Source organism: Thunnus maccoyii, chromosome 16, assembly GCF_910596095.1.
Source record: "Thunnus maccoyii chromosome 16, fThuMac1.1, whole genome shotgun sequence".
NCBI lineage: Eukaryota > Metazoa > Chordata > Actinopteri > Scombriformes > Scombridae > Thunnus > Thunnus maccoyii.
The window spans coordinates 447,485-469,092 of NC_056548.1; the positions used below are offsets into that span (position 1 = coordinate 447,485).

Sequence of the window (21,608 nt, forward strand, 5' to 3'; positions counted from 1 at the left end):
TGACTTCCCCGCTCTATATGCAAATAAATACAGACCAAATTCGTTTGTTATTAACCTGCAGGAGGGGGTCTGTGTTTGATAACAGGTAAACAAATATACAATGCATTGTGTGCCATCTCACGAAAATCAAATGCCCATCCTATTGATTTGCTCTAGCGCTGCATTGGAATATAGACACATATACAGTTATATGCAGCTGCTTCATTGAGAGACGCTGTGCGCATTTACGCACAAGACACAGCAGCGCAAGTTCATTGACTATTTAAATCTCCAACACGCTGACAGGATCGGTCAGGATCTAATGTTAATCAACATTCTGTATTTTTCTACAGATGGAAAAGGTCAGCTGTTACACACACAGTCCAGTTTCATACTGTTTTTAGTAAAGCAGCCGTCCTCCTCATAAATCCTGAGCTCATTATGTCGAGCAGCGCAGCAAAACTAAAAACTGTAGTTATCAACTTGACAGGACAGGAAACTATCCAGCAACGTTTAGCTTCTGAAATATTCTTTCAGACAGACAAATGAAAAACAAGTTATTTTCTGGTTTTGGTTTAATTTCTGTTCCAACTGTCAGTTTGAAGAGGAAAACCGGGAAAAACGGGAGGTGGATTACGTTTTTAATTCACATGAAAAACAAAATAATGCATTTGTTTATCCTGTTATCAAACAAGTTGATGCCTAGTCTGCTGGAAAATAGGAGGAATAGGCGGTCCTTCAGCGTGGCCCAGGATGCATTGTGTTTACACTGCTAAACGAATGTCGTCAGACCCAGACCACCTCCGAATGTAGTCTGAGTGATCGGATCTCAATCCGTCCTGAATGTGTCTTGGGTGCGTTTACACCTGTATTTAGAGCTGTCCACTTGTGACGAATGTTAATACCAGGTGTAAACAGGGCCATACATCGTGCTCTCTGATGATGTCACCAGCATGAACAGTGAGAATAATAATGGACCAAAGCAGTAGTCATGTTCCTCAGACACATGATCTTCAAGACTGACGTAAAACTTTCTCCCTTTGATGGTTGTTTTGAACCAGTTTAACACACAGTCAGAAAGACCGACCCACTTTTCAAGATGATTGATTAGGATATCAATTGTATCAAACGCTGCGCTTAGTCTAAGAGGATGAAAGCTGAAACCTTATTCTCATCAGAGTTAGATCTGATGATTTCAGTGAGAGCAGTTTCAGTGCTGAGGTTTGTTCTAAAGCCGACTGAGATTCCTCCAGGATGTCGTTAGTGTTGAGTAGCTGGTCAATAGTGGAGAGTAATATTCTCTGTAATAATCTGGGAAAAGTAATCCTTTCTTGCCAGATGTATTGCATTTGAAAGCTTCTTCTTAGTTCCAAACAGGCTTGACTCAGTTTTACCTGAATGTATTGAAAGCTTGTTATCTATGAGCCGCTCTCTTACACTTTCTGATTCATTACTAAGAGTCTTTCCCAGACAGACGTAGAATCATCAGCATACAACAACAGCTTGCATTTCACAGCCACTGCCATTTACCACATATCATATATATCATTTAAGAAATAAAAGAGGCCCTAGAATAGAACCTTGTGGCACCCCACATGTAATATCCTGGTTCTCATATAACCACTGCAACATCACAGACTTTAGTTCTTCCTGTAAGGTAAGACGTGAACCATTTTACAGCAGTATGTCTCAAACCCATGCACTGTAGCTTCAACAGCCGCAGTCAATCATTATCAGTGTTCCACCTTGTTGTTATGACTAAGTCCAGAGTGTTATCATGCTGATGAGGGGTTTCACTTACATGTTGGGTGAGTTCAAAGCTGTCCAGTAGATTTACAAGCTCCACAGCTTTGGAGTCATTCTTCTTATTAATATGAATGTTCAGGTCTCCGTTCAGGATTAACCATCATATCCAGAGACACCAAATGAGATCAGCTCTGAGGTTTCCTGTAGGAATAGTGACGAATATCCTGGTGGCCGATATAATGTAATGATGATAATTCTGCTTTGAGCTCAAGTCAGTGCCATCACACACAAACTGGAGAGTAAACGGCTGCAGTTGTAGTCAAAGTGGACAAATTATCAGAAGCTCTGTAAGCAACAGTCCCAGAATTATAAAGATCATTTAAAAATACACGTCCCGCTACAGTGGGAGATATTCCTGACAGCATATCAGACTGTGTATAACATAAGCTTACTGTGGTGAGCGGTCCTGCTTCCATGCCCAGTAGGCATCAAATGGTCCCAATCAGATGATGATGATGCAGCAGTGGTGGTGTGTTTTGAAGCATGTCTGGTAGAACGGTTGTGGTGCTGTTGACATTGCACCAAACGGTTGAAAATACTTTCTTTGTGACTAAAAAAGAATTCCAGGAGTATGTGAAGTGTGTTGCAGGAGAGGAGTGTGTGCCAGATGTGCATTACCGAAGAAAAATGGCAGTTTTACAGGTGCAGCATCTTTGTAATTTACCCCGAAGGCCATCGTATGCTCCCAACAAACTGGTTTTACAACATGTTGTCTGCCCACGTCTACAGAGAAATGTTTGTACCTGTTCTGGCCACACTCAGCGGAGAGCCTCAACTCCATCAATCACACAAATTAGAGCTGCAGCGATTAATCGATAAGTTGATTAGATAATCTATTTTCTTTCTAATTTCTTTGGTCTTCTAATAGTAAACTCCATCCATGAGGCAGTGCACATGACCAGGAGAGTAAATATGGAGGGAAAGTTGAATTGGTTTTTATTTGGTATTAGTTTCACTTGTGTGTTCAAAATTAAAATTCATATTTCAGGAGGCCCTCAAACTTCACGTTGTGGACTCTCCTGAAGGCCTCGGACCGGTCGCACAAACTCAGACGTCAGCTGAAGTCCAACAACAACCTGCTGAGGAAACGGACAACGGTAAACAACACAGATATTATTATTACAGCAGTATGTTCACTGTTCATTTCATTAAAATCTACATGTTCAATGAGGAGATGTTTCGTCTCAGGACATGTTTAGCCTAGCTTAGCACAGAGACTGAAAGCAGGGGACTCTGTCGGCCTAGCTGCACCAAAAGAGGAAAAATCCACCTTCTTACAGCTCCTACATGTTTTAGTAGTACTTATTTTTATTCATAATAAAATTAGCATTATTGGTGGTAAATGGAACCACTCGATCTCTCTCTGGCCTTATGAATCAACACCTTGTGTCACCGCATGTGTGACGTGTGACTGCAGCTCTACTACAGTCAGACGTCGTCATTCTGTTTTAGCAGCTTCAACGTTTGAACTTTGAGCACCAAATTACGTTATTTGTCAAAAAGTATTTGGCGAACAGTGTGGCTAATCAACATTGTCAGGAAATGGCTTTAACTTTTTAAACTGGTAATAAAGGTGTTATTAGCTGCTAGCTGCCGTTAGCGTTAACTGTTGCCAGTTGATGTGATATTCAGATGAGGTGAACTCTGCCTCTGTTTCCAACACTACAGACAAAAGCCTGGATGCTGCTGATAGTTTACTCCCTGACTGCATCCACCCCAACAACTTCCCCGCCAAACTGTGGCGTTTGGTCAACAACCCGGACAACAGCGCCATCAGCTGGGACGGCTGCGGCGAGGTCATCGTCGTTGACCAGCAGCTCTTTGAGAAACAGATCCTGTCTCCTGACGGCATCGCCTCGGACAACGCCGACGTCTTCAAAACGACCAACTTCTCGAGCTTCGTCCGTCAGCTCAACCTGTACGGCTTCAGGAAAGCCGATCCGGCTCCAACCAACGCCGTCACCGGGACGCATCATCGTTTTTTCAACGCAAACTTCAAGCGAAACAACCCTGAACTACTCGTGAATCTGAGGAGACTCACCGTGGACAACAAGGCCAAACTACTCGCCGGTCTGAACGTCAACTGTCGGCACCCGAGTCGACATCAGCGACTCGGCGACGACGCAAGAGATAAAAACATGAAGAGAGGTAAGTGTGTCATCTCAACGTCTTTATGGCCGACAACTTTTGACTTCAGCTTGGAGTGAGATTTGTTCTTGGGGGTGGGGGTGGGGGGGTATTTCAATAGTACTCTTCATCTCTTCTCTTCTTCGTCATCCCGCTGACCGACTCTACTGCGCAGACTCTCGCTCCGTCGTAACTGCTGTACTGGGAAGTGTTTTTACAGATATTTATCTATCAATCAATCGATCATTCTGTTTGTTGACCTGTTCAGTCAATAAACATGTAAACAAACAAACAGACGTTGAGTTGATGAAGGTGGATTTTTACTGTTTCCTCTCTCGGCTCCAGAGATCTGATCACCAGTCGACTCGCTGCCCTGCTGGAATCTCGTTAACTAACGAGTTCATCAGTGGAAGGTGATGATGATCAGCTGGTTAGATACCTGACTGAAAGGAAAACGGCCTGGTGGACGGATCCCCGGTGGACGGATCCCCGGTGGACGGATCCCCGGTGGACGGATCCCCGGTGGACGGATCCCCGGTGGACGGATCCCTGGTGGATGGATCCCTGGTGGACGGATCCCTGGTGGACGGATCCCCGGTGGACGGATCCCCGGTGGAGGGATCCCCGGTGGACGGATCCCCGGTGGACGGATCCCCGGTGGACGGATCCCTGTGAGCATCATGAAGATGAAGAGGACATCAGTGCAGAACGTACATGACGGTTTATTAATGAAATGGAAACCAACCGACGGTCGGTGCTCGTAGCTCTGAGTGTTAGCTTTCAGGCTAACACTAAAGTAACGCCTGGGACACGCTGGATGCGTGAACCTCAGCAGCGCGTGTGCGTCGCACGCTTGCAGCGTCCACACAGGAAGTGTGTCTGCTGCGGCGCTTCTGTCTTTCTCGTGTTTCCTGTCTATTTCTGCTGAGAACCGCGCGCGTCACACGTAGAAAACAGGTGAGACCTCGAATCTCTAGATGAAGCGACGCAGCGTGAGACGCGCGGGTAAAACTACACACCTGCGATGCACGGTTGTTTCCTGCGATGCTTCTTGTCATGAACGGGAAAATAATCTCAAGTATTTACATATTTACACAGATATTTCTGTTTTTGTTCTTTTTGCTGGCGTCTCACCTGTTTCGTTGTTCGGACTAAATTACCGTCGTGACTCGTCAGAAAGACGAGCGGGACGAGGACGCTGCTTCCTGTACGCTGCCACCTGCTGGACAGGTGTGGATATAGCAGGGCTGTGCAGGCGTTTAGTCTGTGGATCTACCTGAACCAACGTGATAACTGGGGGGCGGGGTTACAGCGGGAGAGGATGTGTCTTATTTACAGCCTGTAAACGTTTGTTATTTCAGAACTAACGGAGAGTTTTGAGGATCCGATCGCTGCGTTTGAGAAGATTCTCCTGAGAGACCTGCAGCTGATGAAGCACAGACAGGTCATCCATCCTGTCCTGCAGGAAGGTCAGAGTTCAATCACTATTCACTTTGACTGATTTTACTTCATTTGTTTTATTTTTTTGTCATTTACTTGTTTATTGTTAAATTTACAGCTTAGTTCTGTATTTGGCCTTCAAGCCAGTTGGTTTATGTTTATGTTCAGTAACTCTGACAGAATGATCTTCATCTGTAGCAGCGACATTAAAGGACCAGTTCATAATGACCTTACAATGGAAGTGATGGAGGACAAAATCCACAGTCTGAAGCTAATATGAAGCTTCAGCGTCCAAATGAGTCAAATCAAGTAGATATCTTTCAACGTTACAGTCTTTTTAGTGCCAAAGTTCCTCTTTTTGTTACTATACTTCCACCTGCAGCTCAACAGGGAAACACTGTCCGAGGAAACACAAAGACTGTAAATGTGTCAGATATCCACTTGATATGACTAACTCAGACTGCTGAAGCTGAATAGAAGCTTCACACAGACTTTTAAATGACTGTGTGGACACACTGTGGATTTTATCCTCCATCACTTCCATTGAAAGCACATTTGAAGGATCTTTTAATATCCAGTATGAACAGGAGGAATGATTACAGACACCTGACTGCTGGTTTAAGACACTGGGAACACTGGGAACACTGGGAACTGGTCCTTTAAAATAAAAGCTGGCTTCTCTTTGTTTGTCCTCAGTGGGACTGAAGATGAACCTGCTGGATGCGACTCTGTCCATCGACCTGCAGTATCTGGGGGTCCGTCTGCCCATCCCTCCTCCTGGAGTCTCTCTGGAGCCGCTGAGCCAGCAGCTGCCTGCAGCACAGAGTCAGTGACTTCAGCCTGACCCCTGACCCCTGACCCCTGACCCCTGACTCCCCGACATAAACAACAGACACACAATTACTACCAACATGAGTCAAAATATATTAAATCACATCTAAATATAAATAGAAACATAAACCAAACATTGTGAATAAACTGAATCATGTTATTGATTAATTTGTTGATTTTGTTTAATTATCAATCTAAAAGTTTTGTCCATCCTCGTTAAAGGACAGGTGTTAAACTGGATGATGTGTTCTTCACATGTTTGATCCATCGCAGTAACTTTGTGTTTTCTTCTGCAGATGTTTCTGCTGCGTTTGTGTCCCGAACAGGAAAAACAACAGACGTCACTCAGATTAAAGGCTGGAGAGAGAAATTCACTCCGTTAGAGGCTTCCACTTCAACTCCTCCATCATCCAAACCTGAAGGTCATTTCTATATTTTATAAATGTTTTATTCACTTTGAAGTCTTAAATGGTAACAAACCCGACTAATAATGACTCATTAAAGCATCTATAACATATTTCTGATGTGTCAGACGAACCTACAGAGAATTATCAGAGACGCTGCAGCTTTATAGTGACTTTCAGCTCGTTGTTTATCTGTTTACTGTTCTGGTTCACTCTCAGCATCTCATAGCACAGTTAGCTGTACACTAACAAACACACACAGTTAGCTGCAGGCTAACAAACACACATAGTTAGCTGCAGGCTAACAAACACACACAGTTAGCTGCAGGCTAACAAACACACACAGTTAGCTGCAGGCTAACAAACACACACAGTTAGCTGCAGGCTAACAAACACACACAGTTAGCTGCAGGCTAACAAACACACACAGTTAGCTGCAGGCTAACAAACACACACAGTTAGCTGTACACTAATAAACACACACAGTTAGCTGCAGGCTAACAAACACACACAGTTAGCTGCAGGCTAACAAACACACACAGTTAGCTGTACACTAACAAACACACACAGTTAGCTGCAGACTAACAAACACACACAGTTAGCTGTACACTAATAAACACACACAGTTAGGTGCAGGCTAACAAACACACACAGTTAGCTGTACACTAATAAACACACACAGTTAGGTGCAGGCTAACAAACACACACAGTTAGCTGCAGGCTAACAAACACACACAGTTAGCTGCAGACTAACAAACACACACAGTTAGCTGCAGGCTAACAAACACACACAGTTAGCTGTACACTAATAAACACACACAGTTAGCTGCAGGCTAACAAACACACACAGTTAGCTGCAGACTAACAAACACACACAGTTAGCTGCAGGCTAACAAACACACACAGTTAGCTGCAGGCTAGCTGGTGAACATAGTGGAGCATTTAGCAGCTACAGAGCAGATATTTCCCTCAGTAGCTGGTAGAAACACGACTCCACATGAAGGTTCAACATATCAGCTTAAAGCTGATGATGAGTCAGAGTTAATGTTCACTACTTGTTTCTGAAGGAGACTAAACATCAGTTACTGCAGGTTTAAATGTAATAAACGCTGGTTAAACTGGTTCCCAGTTCAAGTCCGGCCTTTGTTACATCTCTCGCTCCACATGTCCTGTTGTCACTCTTCTGTCAACCAATAATAAAGTTATAAAATGTACAAAAATATGTTTAAAAAACAGAAAGCATCTGATGCACTTGGTAAATCATTTAAGGCTCCAACCAGCGATTCAGTTGATCATCAATCAATCTATTTATAACATAAAACATATGAACAAACACAAAGCTGAGTGAAATGAATCCGGTAACACAGGAATCACAGTGCAGCTGCAGCGATTGTTATAAATAAATCCTGTTTCCTGTCGTGCAGCCGCCGCCGGCTCCGAGCCCAACAAGAAGAACCTGTCGGCGTTCTGCAGCGACATGCTGGACGAGTATCTGGAGAACGAAGGGAAGCTGATCGACGAGCGCGCCGCCAGCTTCTCTCAGCCGCCGGTGGAGCCGCTGGTGTACGAGCTGCCCACCAGGAGCAGCAGCTACGTCCGGACCCTGGACAGCGTCCTGAAGCAGACCTGCAGCTCCCCCACCTCAGACCTCATCTCTGGGTTCATCCCCCCCTCCAAGAGACCCAAACTCACCCCCAAAGAGCCCAAGATGTCCCGCAGAGGAGACAGGAAGCAGAAAGCTCCGAAACACAGCAAACCCAGACCAGAACCCGCAGCGGCTCCCGGTCAGGGTCCAGCTGAGTCCAGTCCTGCAGTCAGCCCCCCCTTAGAGCGCACGGCCCCCGTCACCGAGGTCCCCAAATCAAAGAAAAACCTGCTGAAAGTCAGAACACCAGCAGCCGACGCCCCCCCCGACCTCACAGACCCGTCACCCACCCCCCCTCAGCCCCTCGCCCTCACCAAGAGGAAGAAGCTCAAACCCAAGACCTGGTCCCAGACCCTCAGCCCCCCCCCAGTGCTCGGAGGACATGGCCCCGCTGGAGTCGGACTCAGAGCTGGGGGAGGACTCACCTGGCGGCAGCAGACCTGTGATGACCAGAGCGCTGCTGAAGCAGAGAGACCTGGAGGACGGCGTGGTGTGGGAGGGCCGGCCCCGCACCTGCATCACCCGAGAGAGGGCCGCCATCGCTCTGACATCACTCTTCACCTTATCGGTACGGTCCACACTCTGACATCACTCTTCACTGTAATGGTACGATCCACACTCTGACACCACTCTTCACTGTAATGGTACGATCCACACTCTGACATCACTCTTCACTGTAATGGTACGATCCACACTCTGACATCACTCTTCACTGTAATGGTACGATCCACACTCTGACATCACTCTTCACTGTAATGGTACGGTCCACACTCTGACATCACTCTTCACTGTAATGGTACGATCCACACTCTGACATCACTCTTCACTGTAATGGTACGATCCACACTCTGACATCACTCTTCACTGTAATGGTACGGTCCACACTCTGACATCACTCTTCACTGTAATGGTACGATCCACACTCTGACACCACTCTTCACTGTAATGGTACGATCCACACTCTGACATCACTCTTCACTGTAATGGTACGATCCACACTCTGACATCACTCTTCACTGTAATGGTACGATCCACACTCTGACATCACTCTTCACTGTAATGGTTTTGATAACAATTATTCACTTAAGTTGTTCGAAACCAGTCACTGGTGTTTGTTTCTATAATATATTATATATATATATATATATATATATATATATATATATATAATATATTTTGGGATTTATGACTATCAGTCGGGCAAAACAAGACATTTGAAGACGTCCGCTTGGACTCGGAGGAATTGGATTTAAACTATTAACTTTTTCTGAATTTTTCAAGAAAATAATCAGCAGATTAATTATGAAAGTACCTGTCAGGTGTTGTAACCCCCCCCCCCCCCCCCCCCCCCCCCCCCCCTTTGGATCGTCTGCAGGGCTTCGTCAGTGAGAACCCCACCGCTCCCATCCAGCTGGTCCGGAGACGCGCTCCTCCCTGCCTGAACGAGTTCTGCCGGCTGGGCTGCGTCTGCTCCAGTCTGGCCCACAGCTGCAGGATCGGACACTGCGGCCGCGCTCGCTGCATGTTCGGCTGCAGCTGCCTCAAACAGAAGGTGGTGCTGCTCAAGAACCTGGACGGCTCCGACTCCGGCTCCTCCCACCACGGCTCCAACAAGAAGAGGAAGAGGAGGAGGAGGATGAAGATGGCCTACAGTAAGTAACAGGAAGAAACCTCCAGGTCAGATTCAGTCAAGCATTGAGTTCAGTTCTCAAAAAGATCTTAGAGATTATTAAAGGAGTCTGTCCAGCGAAACTAAAAGAATAAATTAATCAAAAACATCAGTTTCATAACCTGCTGCGATGTTGCGTGTTAATTAACCTCTAACCAGCTCTACAGGAAGTGTCCCAAATCACCAACCAGCAGCGTTAATAACTCTACCTAAGATATCATACAACAACATTAGCATAAAACATTTAAAAAGTAAGGTTAGCACAAAAAATAAAACAGTAATGTTGCATAAAAAACAAAAAAACTACCGTTAACATGAAAAATGAAAAAAGCAACGTCAGAATAAAAAGTGCGGTCAGCGTAACGACCTCAGAGCTCGAAGCGTTCCGCGTCTCACGACGTCAGATGCAAAAGATTATCGGATACATGAATGAAACGGAGGATAAATACTTAAAAAGTCATGTTAGCATGAAAATAAAAATGTAATTTAAGCATAAAAAACTAAAACAATGTTAACATGTAAAATAAAAAAGTAACGTTAATGTAAAAAATAAAAAACATTAGCATAAAAATTTAAAAAGTTACATTAGAAGGAAAAACAAAATGTTACATCGACAAAAAGACTAAAAATTCACGTTAACGTAACATCAAGTTAACGTAACATCACGTTAACGCAACATCACGTTAACGTAACATCACGTTAACGTAACATCAAGTTAACGTAACATCAAGTTAACGCAACATCAAGTTAACGCAACATCACGTTAACGTAACATCAAGTTAACGTAACATCAAGTTAACGCAACATCAAGTTAACGCAACATCACGTTAACGTAACATCAAGTTAACGCAACATCACGTTAACGTAACATCACGTTAACGTTACATCACGTTAACGTAACATCAAGTTAACGCAACATCACGTTAACGTAACATCACGTTAACGTAACATCAAGTTAACGTAACATCATGTTGACGTAACATCACGTTGACGTAACATCACGTTAACGTAACATCAAGTTAAGGTAACATCACGTTAACGTAACATCACGTTGACGTAACATCACGTTGACGTAACATCACGTTAACGTAACATCAAGTTAACGTAACATCACGTTAACGTAACATCAAGTTAACGTAACATCAAGTTAACGTAACATCACGTTTACGTAACATCAAGTTAACGCAACATCAAGTTAACGCAACATCACGTTAACGTAACATCAAGTTAACGTAACATCACGTTAACGTAACATCAAGTTAACGCAACATCACGTTAACGCAACATCACGTTAACGTAACATCACGTTAACGTAACATCACGTTGACGTAACATCACGTTGACGTAACATCACGTTGACGTAACATCAAGTTAACGTAACATCAAGTTAACGTAACATCACGTTTACGTAACATCAAGTTAACGCAACATCAAGTTAACGCAACATCAAGTTAACGCAACATCAAGTTAACGTAACATCACGTTTACGTAACATCAAGTTAACGCAACATCACGTTAACGTAACATCACGTTAACGTAACATCAAGTTAACGTAACATCACGTTGACGTAACATCACGTTGACGTAACATCACGTTAACGTAACATCAAGTTAACGTAACATCAAGTTAACGTAACATCACGTTGACGTAACATCACGTTGACGTAACATCACGTTAACGTAACATCACGTTAACGTTAACATTAGCTTGAACAAAAAGTAACGTTTGCATAAAAGATTTTGAAAGTTACGTTAGCATAAAACATAAAGTAAATAGTATTAAAAATAAAGCTACATTGGCTACAATGAAAAAGTTTCGTTAGCATAACCTAGCCTGCATAAACTCATTGCTCTGAGCTGATCTCTGAAGCTAACAGCTAACTGGGAAGTTTCCTTCTTGTGATTTCTGTGGTTCCTGCAGGTTCAGAGAATAATAACTGGTCTCAGAAACTCTCGGTTGTTGTGGTTTGTTTTGACATCGATCAGAAACCACATCTACGTTCTCACAGTGAAGCGTTTAAAATGGCTGACGGCAGAATGTGTCTCTTGTAGTTCTGAAGGAGGCGGACAGCGTCTCCCAGCCCGCCGAGAGGGTCCGGACTCTGTGGAAGAGGGACAACCGAGATTTGGATCCAGACCCGGTCCACATCCCTGAACCCGCCTCCGTGTCCTGCTCAGCTGTAAGGACTCACAGTCTGTTTTATACACTAATAATGTTAAAGGCTCAGTTCACCCAAACTACAAACATCTTCACATTTACCTCCAGGAGGATGTGGCCGGAGATGTTACAGTAAATAAAGTCAACAGCAGCTGATATTTGTAGAGACAGTGTCCCTGCTCTCTGGACAGATTTATAATGGTTCCTGCACTGAGCTCCATCACTGTGTCTGAACACTGGGTTTGTTCTGAGGTTGGTCTTCGTCTGTCTGCAGGAGAGCAGCAGCGGTGTGGATGCCGGCAGCTGTGCTCGGGTCAGAGGTTACCAAGGAAAGAAGAAGACCCAGAAACAAAAGCAGAAGGTAAAGCTCCTGATGTAGAGATCTGTGAGGCAGCTTTGCAGTAGTGAACAGGTCCTAGAATACAGAACACCACAGAACACCACAGATACACGCTTCCATCCAAACCCAGTAAATGCAGGAATTATTTCACACTTTCTGGAGAAAAGTATATTTCTGGAGTTTATTTCCCGAAAGTTTACCAGCACAGCGGTTTTGGTAGTGACATCATTGTAACACTCTCGTCTAAAATAAATTAAACTTAAACGTTGTAGCTGAAATCTCTGCTGTCTAAAAACTTCACAAGACGTGACATTTAACCTGCGATGGTCTGTGGGTTTATGGGAAACGTTGTTCATTAAAGGCCATTAAAACCAGAAACGTTGAATAAACAATTTATAACATTATATGTTTTTTTAAATGACCGTCCTGATCTAAACGTAGATTAGATGTTCAGGTCGTTATGAAAGTCAACAGGATTTTCAATTTGTTGTATTTTTTGAAGATGTGACTAAAGCTACAACAATTAATTAATTACTCAATCAATAGAAAATTAATTGGCAAGTATTTTGATACTGAGCAAAGATGCCAAAAATGTTCTTCTCAATGTGACGATTAGCTTCGTGATATTTGACAGTGAACTGAAAATCTGAAGTTTTGGATTGTTAAGACATGCTGCTCTTACACTACTTCTACAATTATCGATTGATCGAGAAACTAATCAGCAGATGAATCAATAATGCAAATAATCATTAGTTGCAGTTCTAGATGTGTCCGAGTATTGATCCCTGTGGAACTCCAGAGCAGGAGGAAGCAGCTCCGTTCTCTTCAACACTTCACCTGCAAGTCGCATATTTTGGAATAAATGTGATGATTTGTTGACAGTCTGATATTTTTCTTCCAGGAGGAGACTAAAGACGTAAAGTCTAAAGACGTAAAGTCCAAAGACGCTCGGCTGAAATCTTTGAAGAAGAGAGACAAGACCAAAGCCTCCGGTCCTCCGTCAGGTAGGTTTACTGTCTCCGGATCTCTGCTGGTCCGTCTTCCCGTCAGAAGTCATCCCTGCTGTGTTTTTGGAATGAATGAATTTAATTTTGATCGGTGTGTCATTGATAATATTCCCAGCTGAGAAAGTCCCAAAATAGAAAAACCCTCACAAATCTTCAGACCTTCACTGTCGACAACAGAATTCATAAAACATGTCCTATATATATATATATATGTATATATGTATATAGTACTGTAAACATCAGATTAAATATAATAATAACAATAACAATCTCAAGATTCAAGTTTTTTATTGTCTCATTACACAAGAATCAGAGAGTTGACACAGTAAGCAATGACAGGAACAATCAGTAATTAAAATAGCACAAAACAATAGAGCAATAAATGAAAAGAGTATAAAACAACAATTACACATAGAGTGCATGTAAAGTGCTGTTGGTGTCCTTCCTATAATATGTATGAATAAATATCTACTGTATGTTTATATATCAGACTGTAACCCGCTGGTTTGTGGACTCCTGTTCTGAAGCCTCAACTTTACATTTTGAATGTCAACATCTTGGATTTCTGGGTGGAGCTGATCTCAACGCTAGCAGCTAGCAGCTAGCTGCTAGCTAGCTGGGTTAGCACAGTGCGTTTACAGTCTATGGTTAACTGTGATAATGCTAATGATCATTTTCCACTGGTGAAAAACAGGCTTAAAACCAATAAAACAAAATATTCTCAAAGTAAAAACTGAACATCGAGTCTTTAGAGGATCTTTTAGTTCAACCGAACACTGAACGAGACTTTTTTAGGACCAAAATGTTTTAATTAACTTAATGAACTGGAAACACACTGAAACAGCGACGCTACGTCTGTACTCTGTGAATCTGGAGTTACGCCATGTCTATGTTACCTAACCAACGTTGTCGCCATGGTAGCAACTTACCTATGACGTCACCCATCTGTCACTCAAAGCGGCCGCGTCCTTAATTATGCAGAACTTTAATCAAATTTAAACAGGTGAGTCATGAAATTAACTACAGAGACTAAAACCGTTTATTGTCCCAGACTGTAAACATGTTTATTCTGCTGTTAAGCTGGTATTTTAACATGGAGGTCTGTGGGGGTCTGTGGGGGTCTATGGGGGTCTGTGGGGTTTTGTGGGGGTCTGTGGGAGTCTATGGGAGTCCATGGGGGTCTATGGGAGTCTATGGGGTTTTGTGGGAGTCTATGGGGGTCTGTGGGGGTCTGTGGGGTCTATGGGGGTCTGTGGGAGTCTATGGGGGTCTATGGGGGTCTGTGGAGGTCTGTGGAGGTCTATGGGGGTCTGTGGGAGTCTATGGGGGTCTATGGGGGTCTGTGGGGGTCTGTGGGGGTCTATGGGGGTCTGTGGAGGTCTGTGGGGGTGTATTTCTGTGTGTATATACAGATCAAACTGGTTCCAGTTCTGTAAAGAAGAATAAAAACAGAAATAAAAGCCGGTAGATCAGTAGATCAGGGTTAAAAACTCTCGTCTGTGACTGAAAAGTGATTCATGTTTTTATATTTTTCTCCAGGAAGTGAAGCGGTTCAGCCGGCGGCGTCCGACCCGCCTCACAGTCCTCCGGCGGCGCCGACCCCGAAGCCGTCGAAGCGTCTGACCATCGTGGCGGATTGTCGGTGGAGATGCGACGCCGACCGCGAGCGCATGCTGAAGAAGCTGTGTGAGGCGATGGCTCAGGACCGCCTGCACAAACCCTTCTGGTTCCAGAACTACCTGGTCAGTCCCATCAGTCAGACTGTGGAGGGCAGCGGCGGCGACCACTGCATCCAGTACAAGATCCACATCTCCCAGCCCAGACTGGAGCAGGAGAAACCAGCAGCAGCACAAAAACAGCAAAAACACAAACAGCAAAAACAGCAAAAACAACAACAAAAACAACAACAAAAACAACAGCAGCAGCAGGAAGCAGGAACTAAACCACAACAACAGGTACTAGAGTGTCAGTGTTTCCTGTTAACTCTAACAAATAGAGAACGAACTCACCTGATGACTCTTCACTTTGCACAGGTGGAGGAGGGGGCGGAGCCTCTGGAAGACTGGCAGCAGGAGGTCATGGATGAGGAGGAGCTTCTGGAAGATTGGCAGCAGGAGGTTGAAGAAGGCGACCTCCAGGAGCAGCAGGAGGAGGAGAAGGAGGAGGAGGAGTTGGAGGAGGAGGAGCTGGAGGAGGAAGAGGTGCATGATGGGAGAGAGAAAATGGCAGCAGAGAAGAAGAAGATGCTCAGCATGGCGCTGCCTTTCCTGACGGGAATCTCCCCCGCCGGCTTTCTGTCAGCCAATAGGAAGCAGCCGGGAGGAACAGACAACCTGATCCAGGTAAACATCTGAACTGTTTCTGCACCTTTCAGCTGCATCTCATGGTCTTCATCAGCAGGTGGAGGTAGCTCACACACACACACACACACACACACACACACACACAGTCTCCATGACAACTGAGGAAACTCCATCTGCTGCCATTTATTTCATTGATTCTGTTTTAACTGCAGTTTCAGCTTCTTTCAGCTGAAGCTTCACTTCCTGTAATAACTCACCAGGACTAATGTTTGATTCTGCTGCAGCTTTTCTCTAAAATTATGATCCAGTTTGTGATGTTTTGTCTCTTTTTGCAGTAAAATTGCAGGAATTTGGAAAAATATCAAGCAAAGTAAAATAATGTGATTTATTTAAACTGCTGCCAGTGAAGAGTCGTACGTAACAACTTCCTGCAGATCACAACTATATTTCAGCTGAACATGAGAACCATGAGGACTCAACGTTCTATAAACAGAAAATACTGTACTTGAGTTCCATTTATAATCTTTATTAAATAACAGTTTTGCTCGTCTATGGCATCGTGTTTGTTGGCAGGTGAGATTTGTCGTCAGTTGCCGCCACACCAAACGCCACGATTGGTCCAAACCACAAGCAGCTGCTGATTCAGACGTTTCCTGCAGAGATTTCTTGTGTTAATTATTGTGATCGTAGAATCACAGTTTCTCTGAAGTGTTTTTAACTTCAGTGTTTCCATTTTAAGACATTTCAACATGTTTAGATGTTAAAACAGTTTCACGTTTCAACTGTTTTTCTTTCTTTTCTTGGATTTTGAAAGAGTTTTTACTGAAGTCTTTGTTTCTTCAGGTGAACGGGAAGCTCTATCCTCTGGCGAAGATCCAGTTGGGGAAGATGGGGGCGCTCCACCCAGCGAACCGGCTGGCCGCCTATCTGACCGGCCGGGTGGGGTCCAACAGGAAGCAACAAGGTTCTTCTTCTTCTTCCTCCTCTAATCCCCCCAGGAGCCAGACTTCAGATCTGACCTCCCCGGCCGTCTCCTCGGCTTCCACCAAAACCACCTCCACAGCCTCCACCGTCGGCTTGACCTCCACCGCCCCCGCCCGACCGCAGCCGCCGGTCACAGCGCTCAGCCTCCCGACAGGTGAAAACCCAACTCACCTGTCTTTTTGTTTCATCCATTTATTATCTGTTTCTCTACGTCTGCCCTTCAACAGACAGTTTCATACAAAATATACACGTCACACATCAGAGTAGAAGCTTTAGAAGATAAACTCACAAAGATTTTGTTCTTTTGTGTTTAACAGTAAAGGTTTCCACAGTATTTCTCATGAGAGGTGTTAAAATATTGAAGACGTACACGTTTAATTCCCAATCAGGTGTTAATGTTTCATTAAAAGAAACTCTGCATGCAAAACTGCTTCAAGAGGCTAAATGAACTAACCGAGTATTATGTTACCAAACTAGCTACTTGGCTAACGAGCTAACGTGCACAGTGACTGTCCCATTATTAACAGTGAAGTTAAATGTTTGCCAGTGGAATAACTGGTTAGTTCACTGGTTCACTAACAGGAAACATATTTTATTAAAAACTGTCGTATTTGGGAATTTAGAGTTTACTTTCTAGATAAATTACGTTAGCTTACTGGGCTCATGGGTTTCTCTGTTGCTTGTGTTAGCTTAGTCGCTATTTTAGTAAAATAGAATCAAATAGTTAAAATAAAGTAGAGATGCAAAGATAAGTCGAGTCGGTTTCGAAGCAAAAAACGGAAAATATTTGGTGGTTTCAACGTCTTAAATGAGATAATTTGCTGTTTATTGTTTTCTGAGCGTCGTAGTGAACAGAATATCTTTGGGTTTTAGATTGTTTGTTATAGACGAAGCAGTTCCTGGAAAAAGAAATAATCAAATAAACATAATTCAGTATGTTACTAAGCTAGCTACTTGGCTAATAGGCAATAACATTAATCATATCAACAATAATATCAATATTACGGAGACAAGTTCAGCAAATGTTAGCTAGAGGGCTAAGCACAGTACTGAGTGGCTAACGGTACGAAAACAACTAAAACAGGAAGTACGACTGATTGGAACAGCTTTATTTCACAGGAATATAAATATAAATCTATGTTTTATTATAATATAATGTATCAATATAATATAATAACTGGGTTGTTGGTGTTACACCTGCAAACTTTACTTAAACGTCTCAAACCGTCCATCTGTGCAGCCATGAAGGCTGACCAATCAGCTGCCTCCGTTCAGTTTGGAGGTAACTCTACCTTTAAATACAAGTAATATGTTGCAGTAATTAAAGTAAAAGTACTGGTGGAGCGTGCTGGTTACTGGGAATGCAACATCCTGCGACCCTGCAGGATGATCCTGCGACAGCCGGTCGGGGTCCGGACCCTCAGGTTGAGCCCCGTCTGTACTTGTGTGTTTCAGATTCTGTGAAAGTGTCTTCGGGCCCGGCGGCTCCTAAAGGCTCTCAGCTGTTGATGGTTCACGTCCCAGGACCTCCAGTGCTCCCAGTGCCACAGGTGCTCCCAGTGCCTCCAGTGCTCCCAGTGCCACAGGTGCTCCCAGTGCCTCCAGTGCTCCCAGTGCCAACGGTGCTCCCGGGGCCTCTGGGGCCTCCCGTTCCTCCGGGTCCCCCGGCTCCCCCCTCCACCGCCCAGACGATGCTCCTGCAGCTGGTCCAGGGCCCAGCAGGGGTCCAGTACTACCGCAGACCTGACGGGAAACTGGTCCAACTGTTTCGCATCAGCCAGCTGAGACCAGTAAACCCCAACCTGCCGGTCCAGACCGGTGAGTCAGCAGTTTGTTTGTTTGTTTGTTTTATGATTATTATTTTGGCATCTTTGCTTTTATCTGACAGAGAGGCAGGAAACACGTAGAGATGAGCTGCACTGACGTTGTGTTTACGTTGTGTTTACGTTGACATAGAGACATGACTGTTTTAAATGTTTAGACGTCTGTTTGTAGAAAGAAATATTAACATATATAATATATATATATATATATATATATATATATATATATAATATATATATATATATACATCATGACTGATAGGGATCATTATTGATTAATTCTACGTGTGTGAAGCTTCATACTAATTGTTTAAATTTAAACTGAGATTAAAGATTATGTGTAATAAAGATTAAAGGTCAGCAGCTGCTCTAACAAACACTCACTTCCTGTCCTCTTCTTCTTCTGCTGTTCAATAAACTCAAAAATACCTGAAGAAATACACAAACTAAATACCAACATTTGCTTATTAACTCTGACTCCTCCCCTCTCTCTCTGACTCCTCCCCCTCTCCCTGACTCCTCCCCTCTCCCTGACTCCTCCCCCTCTCTCTGACTCCTCCCCCTCTCTCTGACTCCTCCCCTCTCTCTGACTCCTCCCCTCTCTCTCTGATTATCTGACTCCCCTCTCTCTCTGACTATCTGACTCCTCCTCTCTCTCTGACTATCTGACTCCTCCCCTCTCTCTCTGACTATCTGACTCCTCCTCTCTCTCTGACTCCTCCCCTCTCTCTGGCTCCTCCCCTCTCTCTCTGACCCCTCCTCCCTCCCTCTCTGACTCCTCCCCCCTCTCTCTGACTCCTCCCCCTCCCTCTGACTCCTCCCCTCTCTCTCTGACTCCTCCCCTCTCTTTCTGACTCCTCTTCTCTCTCTCTGACTCCTCCCCTCTCTCTCTCTGACTCCTCCCCTCTCTCTCTGACTCCTCCCCTCTCTTTCTGACTCCTCTTCTCTCTCTCTGACTCCTCCCCTCTCTCTCTGACTCCTCCCCTCTCTCTCTGACTCCTCCCCTCTCTTTCTGACTCCTCTTCTCTCTCTCTGACTCCTCCCCCCTCCCTCTGACTCCTCCCCTCTCTCTCTGACTCCTCCCCTCTCTTTCTGACTCCTCTTCTCTCTCTCTGACTCCTCCCCTCTCTCTCTGACTCCTCCCCTCTCTTTCTGACTCCTCTTCTCTCTCTCTGACTCCTCCCCTCTCTTTCTGACTCCTCTTCTCTCTCTCTGACTCCTCCCCTCTCTCTCTCTGACTCCTCCCCTCTCTCTGGCTCCTCCCCTCCCTCCCTGACTCCTCCTCCCTCCCTCTCTGACTCCTCCTCCCTCTCTCTCTGACTCCTCCCCTCTCTCTGGCTCCTCCCCTCCCTCCCTGACTCCTCCTCCCTCTCTCTCTGACTCCTCCCCTCTCTCTGACTCCTCCCCTCCCTCCCTGACTCCTCCTCCCTCTCTCTCTGACTCCTCCCCTCTCTCTCTGACTCCTCCCCTCTCTCTCTGACTCCTCCCTCTCAGTCCTCCCTCCTACACTTCTTCAGGCTCCACCCGTCACTGTCGTCAGTCAAACACCTGCGACCACAGTGGCGACACTGTCGACCTCCACAGCCTCCTCTTCGTCCTCTTCCCCCTCCTCCTCCTCCTCCTCCTCCTCCTCCTCCTCTTCCTCCTTCTCCCTCTCCAGCCTCCGGTCCCTCTCCTTGCCCCCCCTTCCCGCTCCACGCCGCCCTAGTTCTGGTTTGATGAGCCAGAAGGGGACGTGCACTTTGAAAATCTTCCCCGCCACCTCCAACAAGGATCATGTGACTGTCACTAAAGTTCCCCCCCTCCCACCTCCAAAGGTGGTAATGTCTGCGGGTTCCTCTTCCTCCTCTTCCTCTTCCTCCTTCTCCCTTTCTGGCCTCCGGTCCTTCTCGTTGCCCCCCCTCCCCTCCCCAAACCACCCTAGTTCTGATCTCCTGAGCCAGAAGGGGACGTGCACTTTAAATATCCTCCCCGCCACCTCCAGCAAGGATCATGTGATTGCAACTAAAGTTCCCGCCGCACCGCCTCCGAAGGCGGTGACGTCTGCGGGCTCCTTCACGCACCTCCAGCCGTCCCCGGTCAGCCTCATCTCCCTCAAACCCTCTGCTGGTCAGGGTGCTGAACTCGGCGTTAAGACCGTGACGGTCTCTGCGGTTCAGACAGACGCCGTCCCTGCAGGGACGCCGCCGGGGTCAGAGGTCACACCTGCACATCCTCCGCCCCCCTCCCCCGACAGGAAGTGCCCTCAGCCCGAGCTGGCCTGTGACCTGGTGGACCTGGACATCATCTGCGTGGACGACGAGATGGGGGTCGTCACCGGGGAGACGGTGGGCGGGGCCAAGCGGGCGTTGGAAGTGGTGGATCTGGTGGATTCGTCCAGCGAAGAGACGGACAACTCCTCTGACTTTGGTGACGAGTCGGATGACGACGGAGAGAAGAACTCGAGCGTAAAGACCAACGTAAGAGTTTTTATCAGCTCATGAAATTAGAGAAGACGTGATGATGATGATGATGATGATGATGATGATGATGATGATGACAGGCAGGGGAATCACCATGGTAACTCATCCTGCAGTTCACTTCAGAGAATCAACAGGCCTCTGACCAATCAGATCACTGGAAACATGCATCACAACAAAATGATCAATAAATAGATTCTGGAAGCTCAGTGATGCTTCAACAACAACAACAACAACAACAACAACAACAACAACATAAACTTAATGTAAACACAGCTGCAATTAACCCCTGAGTCATCTGATAAACAGTAAACAGTCAGTAAACAGTCAGTAAACATCCAGTAAACAATCAGTAAACAGCCAGTAAACATCCAGTAAACAATCAGTAAACAATCAGTAAACAGCCAGTAAACAATCAGTAAACAATCAGTAAACAGCCAGTAAACAATCAGTAAACAGCCAGTAAACAATCAGTAAACAATCAGTAAACAGCCAGTAAACAATCAGTAAACAATCAGTAAACAGCCAGTAAACAATCAGTAAACAATCAGTAAACATCCAGTAAACAATCAGTAAACAATCAGTAAACAGCCAGTAAACAATCAGTAAACAATCAGTAAACAATCAGTAAAC

The 21,608-nt window shown here is 45.0% G+C and overlaps 1 protein-coding gene across 1 annotated transcript in view; it reads left to right on the top strand.

The window, feature by feature from the left end:
* Positions 1–21,608, top strand: part of mgaa (MAX dimerization protein MGA a) — a 43,755-nt gene that overhangs the window by 11,691 nt on the left and 10,456 nt on the right. Inside the window, 16 exon segments of the mRNA XM_042388873.1 lie at positions 2,774–2,882; positions 3,454–3,933; positions 5,274–5,381; positions 6,049–6,177; positions 6,480–6,605; positions 8,012–8,692; positions 8,694–8,800; positions 9,608–9,884; positions 11,954–12,081; positions 12,334–12,420; positions 13,301–13,403; positions 14,946–15,361; positions 15,440–15,748; positions 16,553–16,847; positions 18,149–18,511; positions 20,011–20,975. Of these exon segments, the coding sequence (XP_042244807.1) occupies positions 2,774–2,882; positions 3,454–3,933; positions 5,274–5,381; positions 6,049–6,177; positions 6,480–6,605; positions 8,012–8,692; positions 8,694–8,800; positions 9,608–9,884; positions 11,954–12,081; positions 12,334–12,420; positions 13,301–13,403; positions 14,946–15,361; positions 15,440–15,748; positions 16,553–16,847; positions 18,149–18,511; positions 20,011–20,975 (4,683 nt within the window).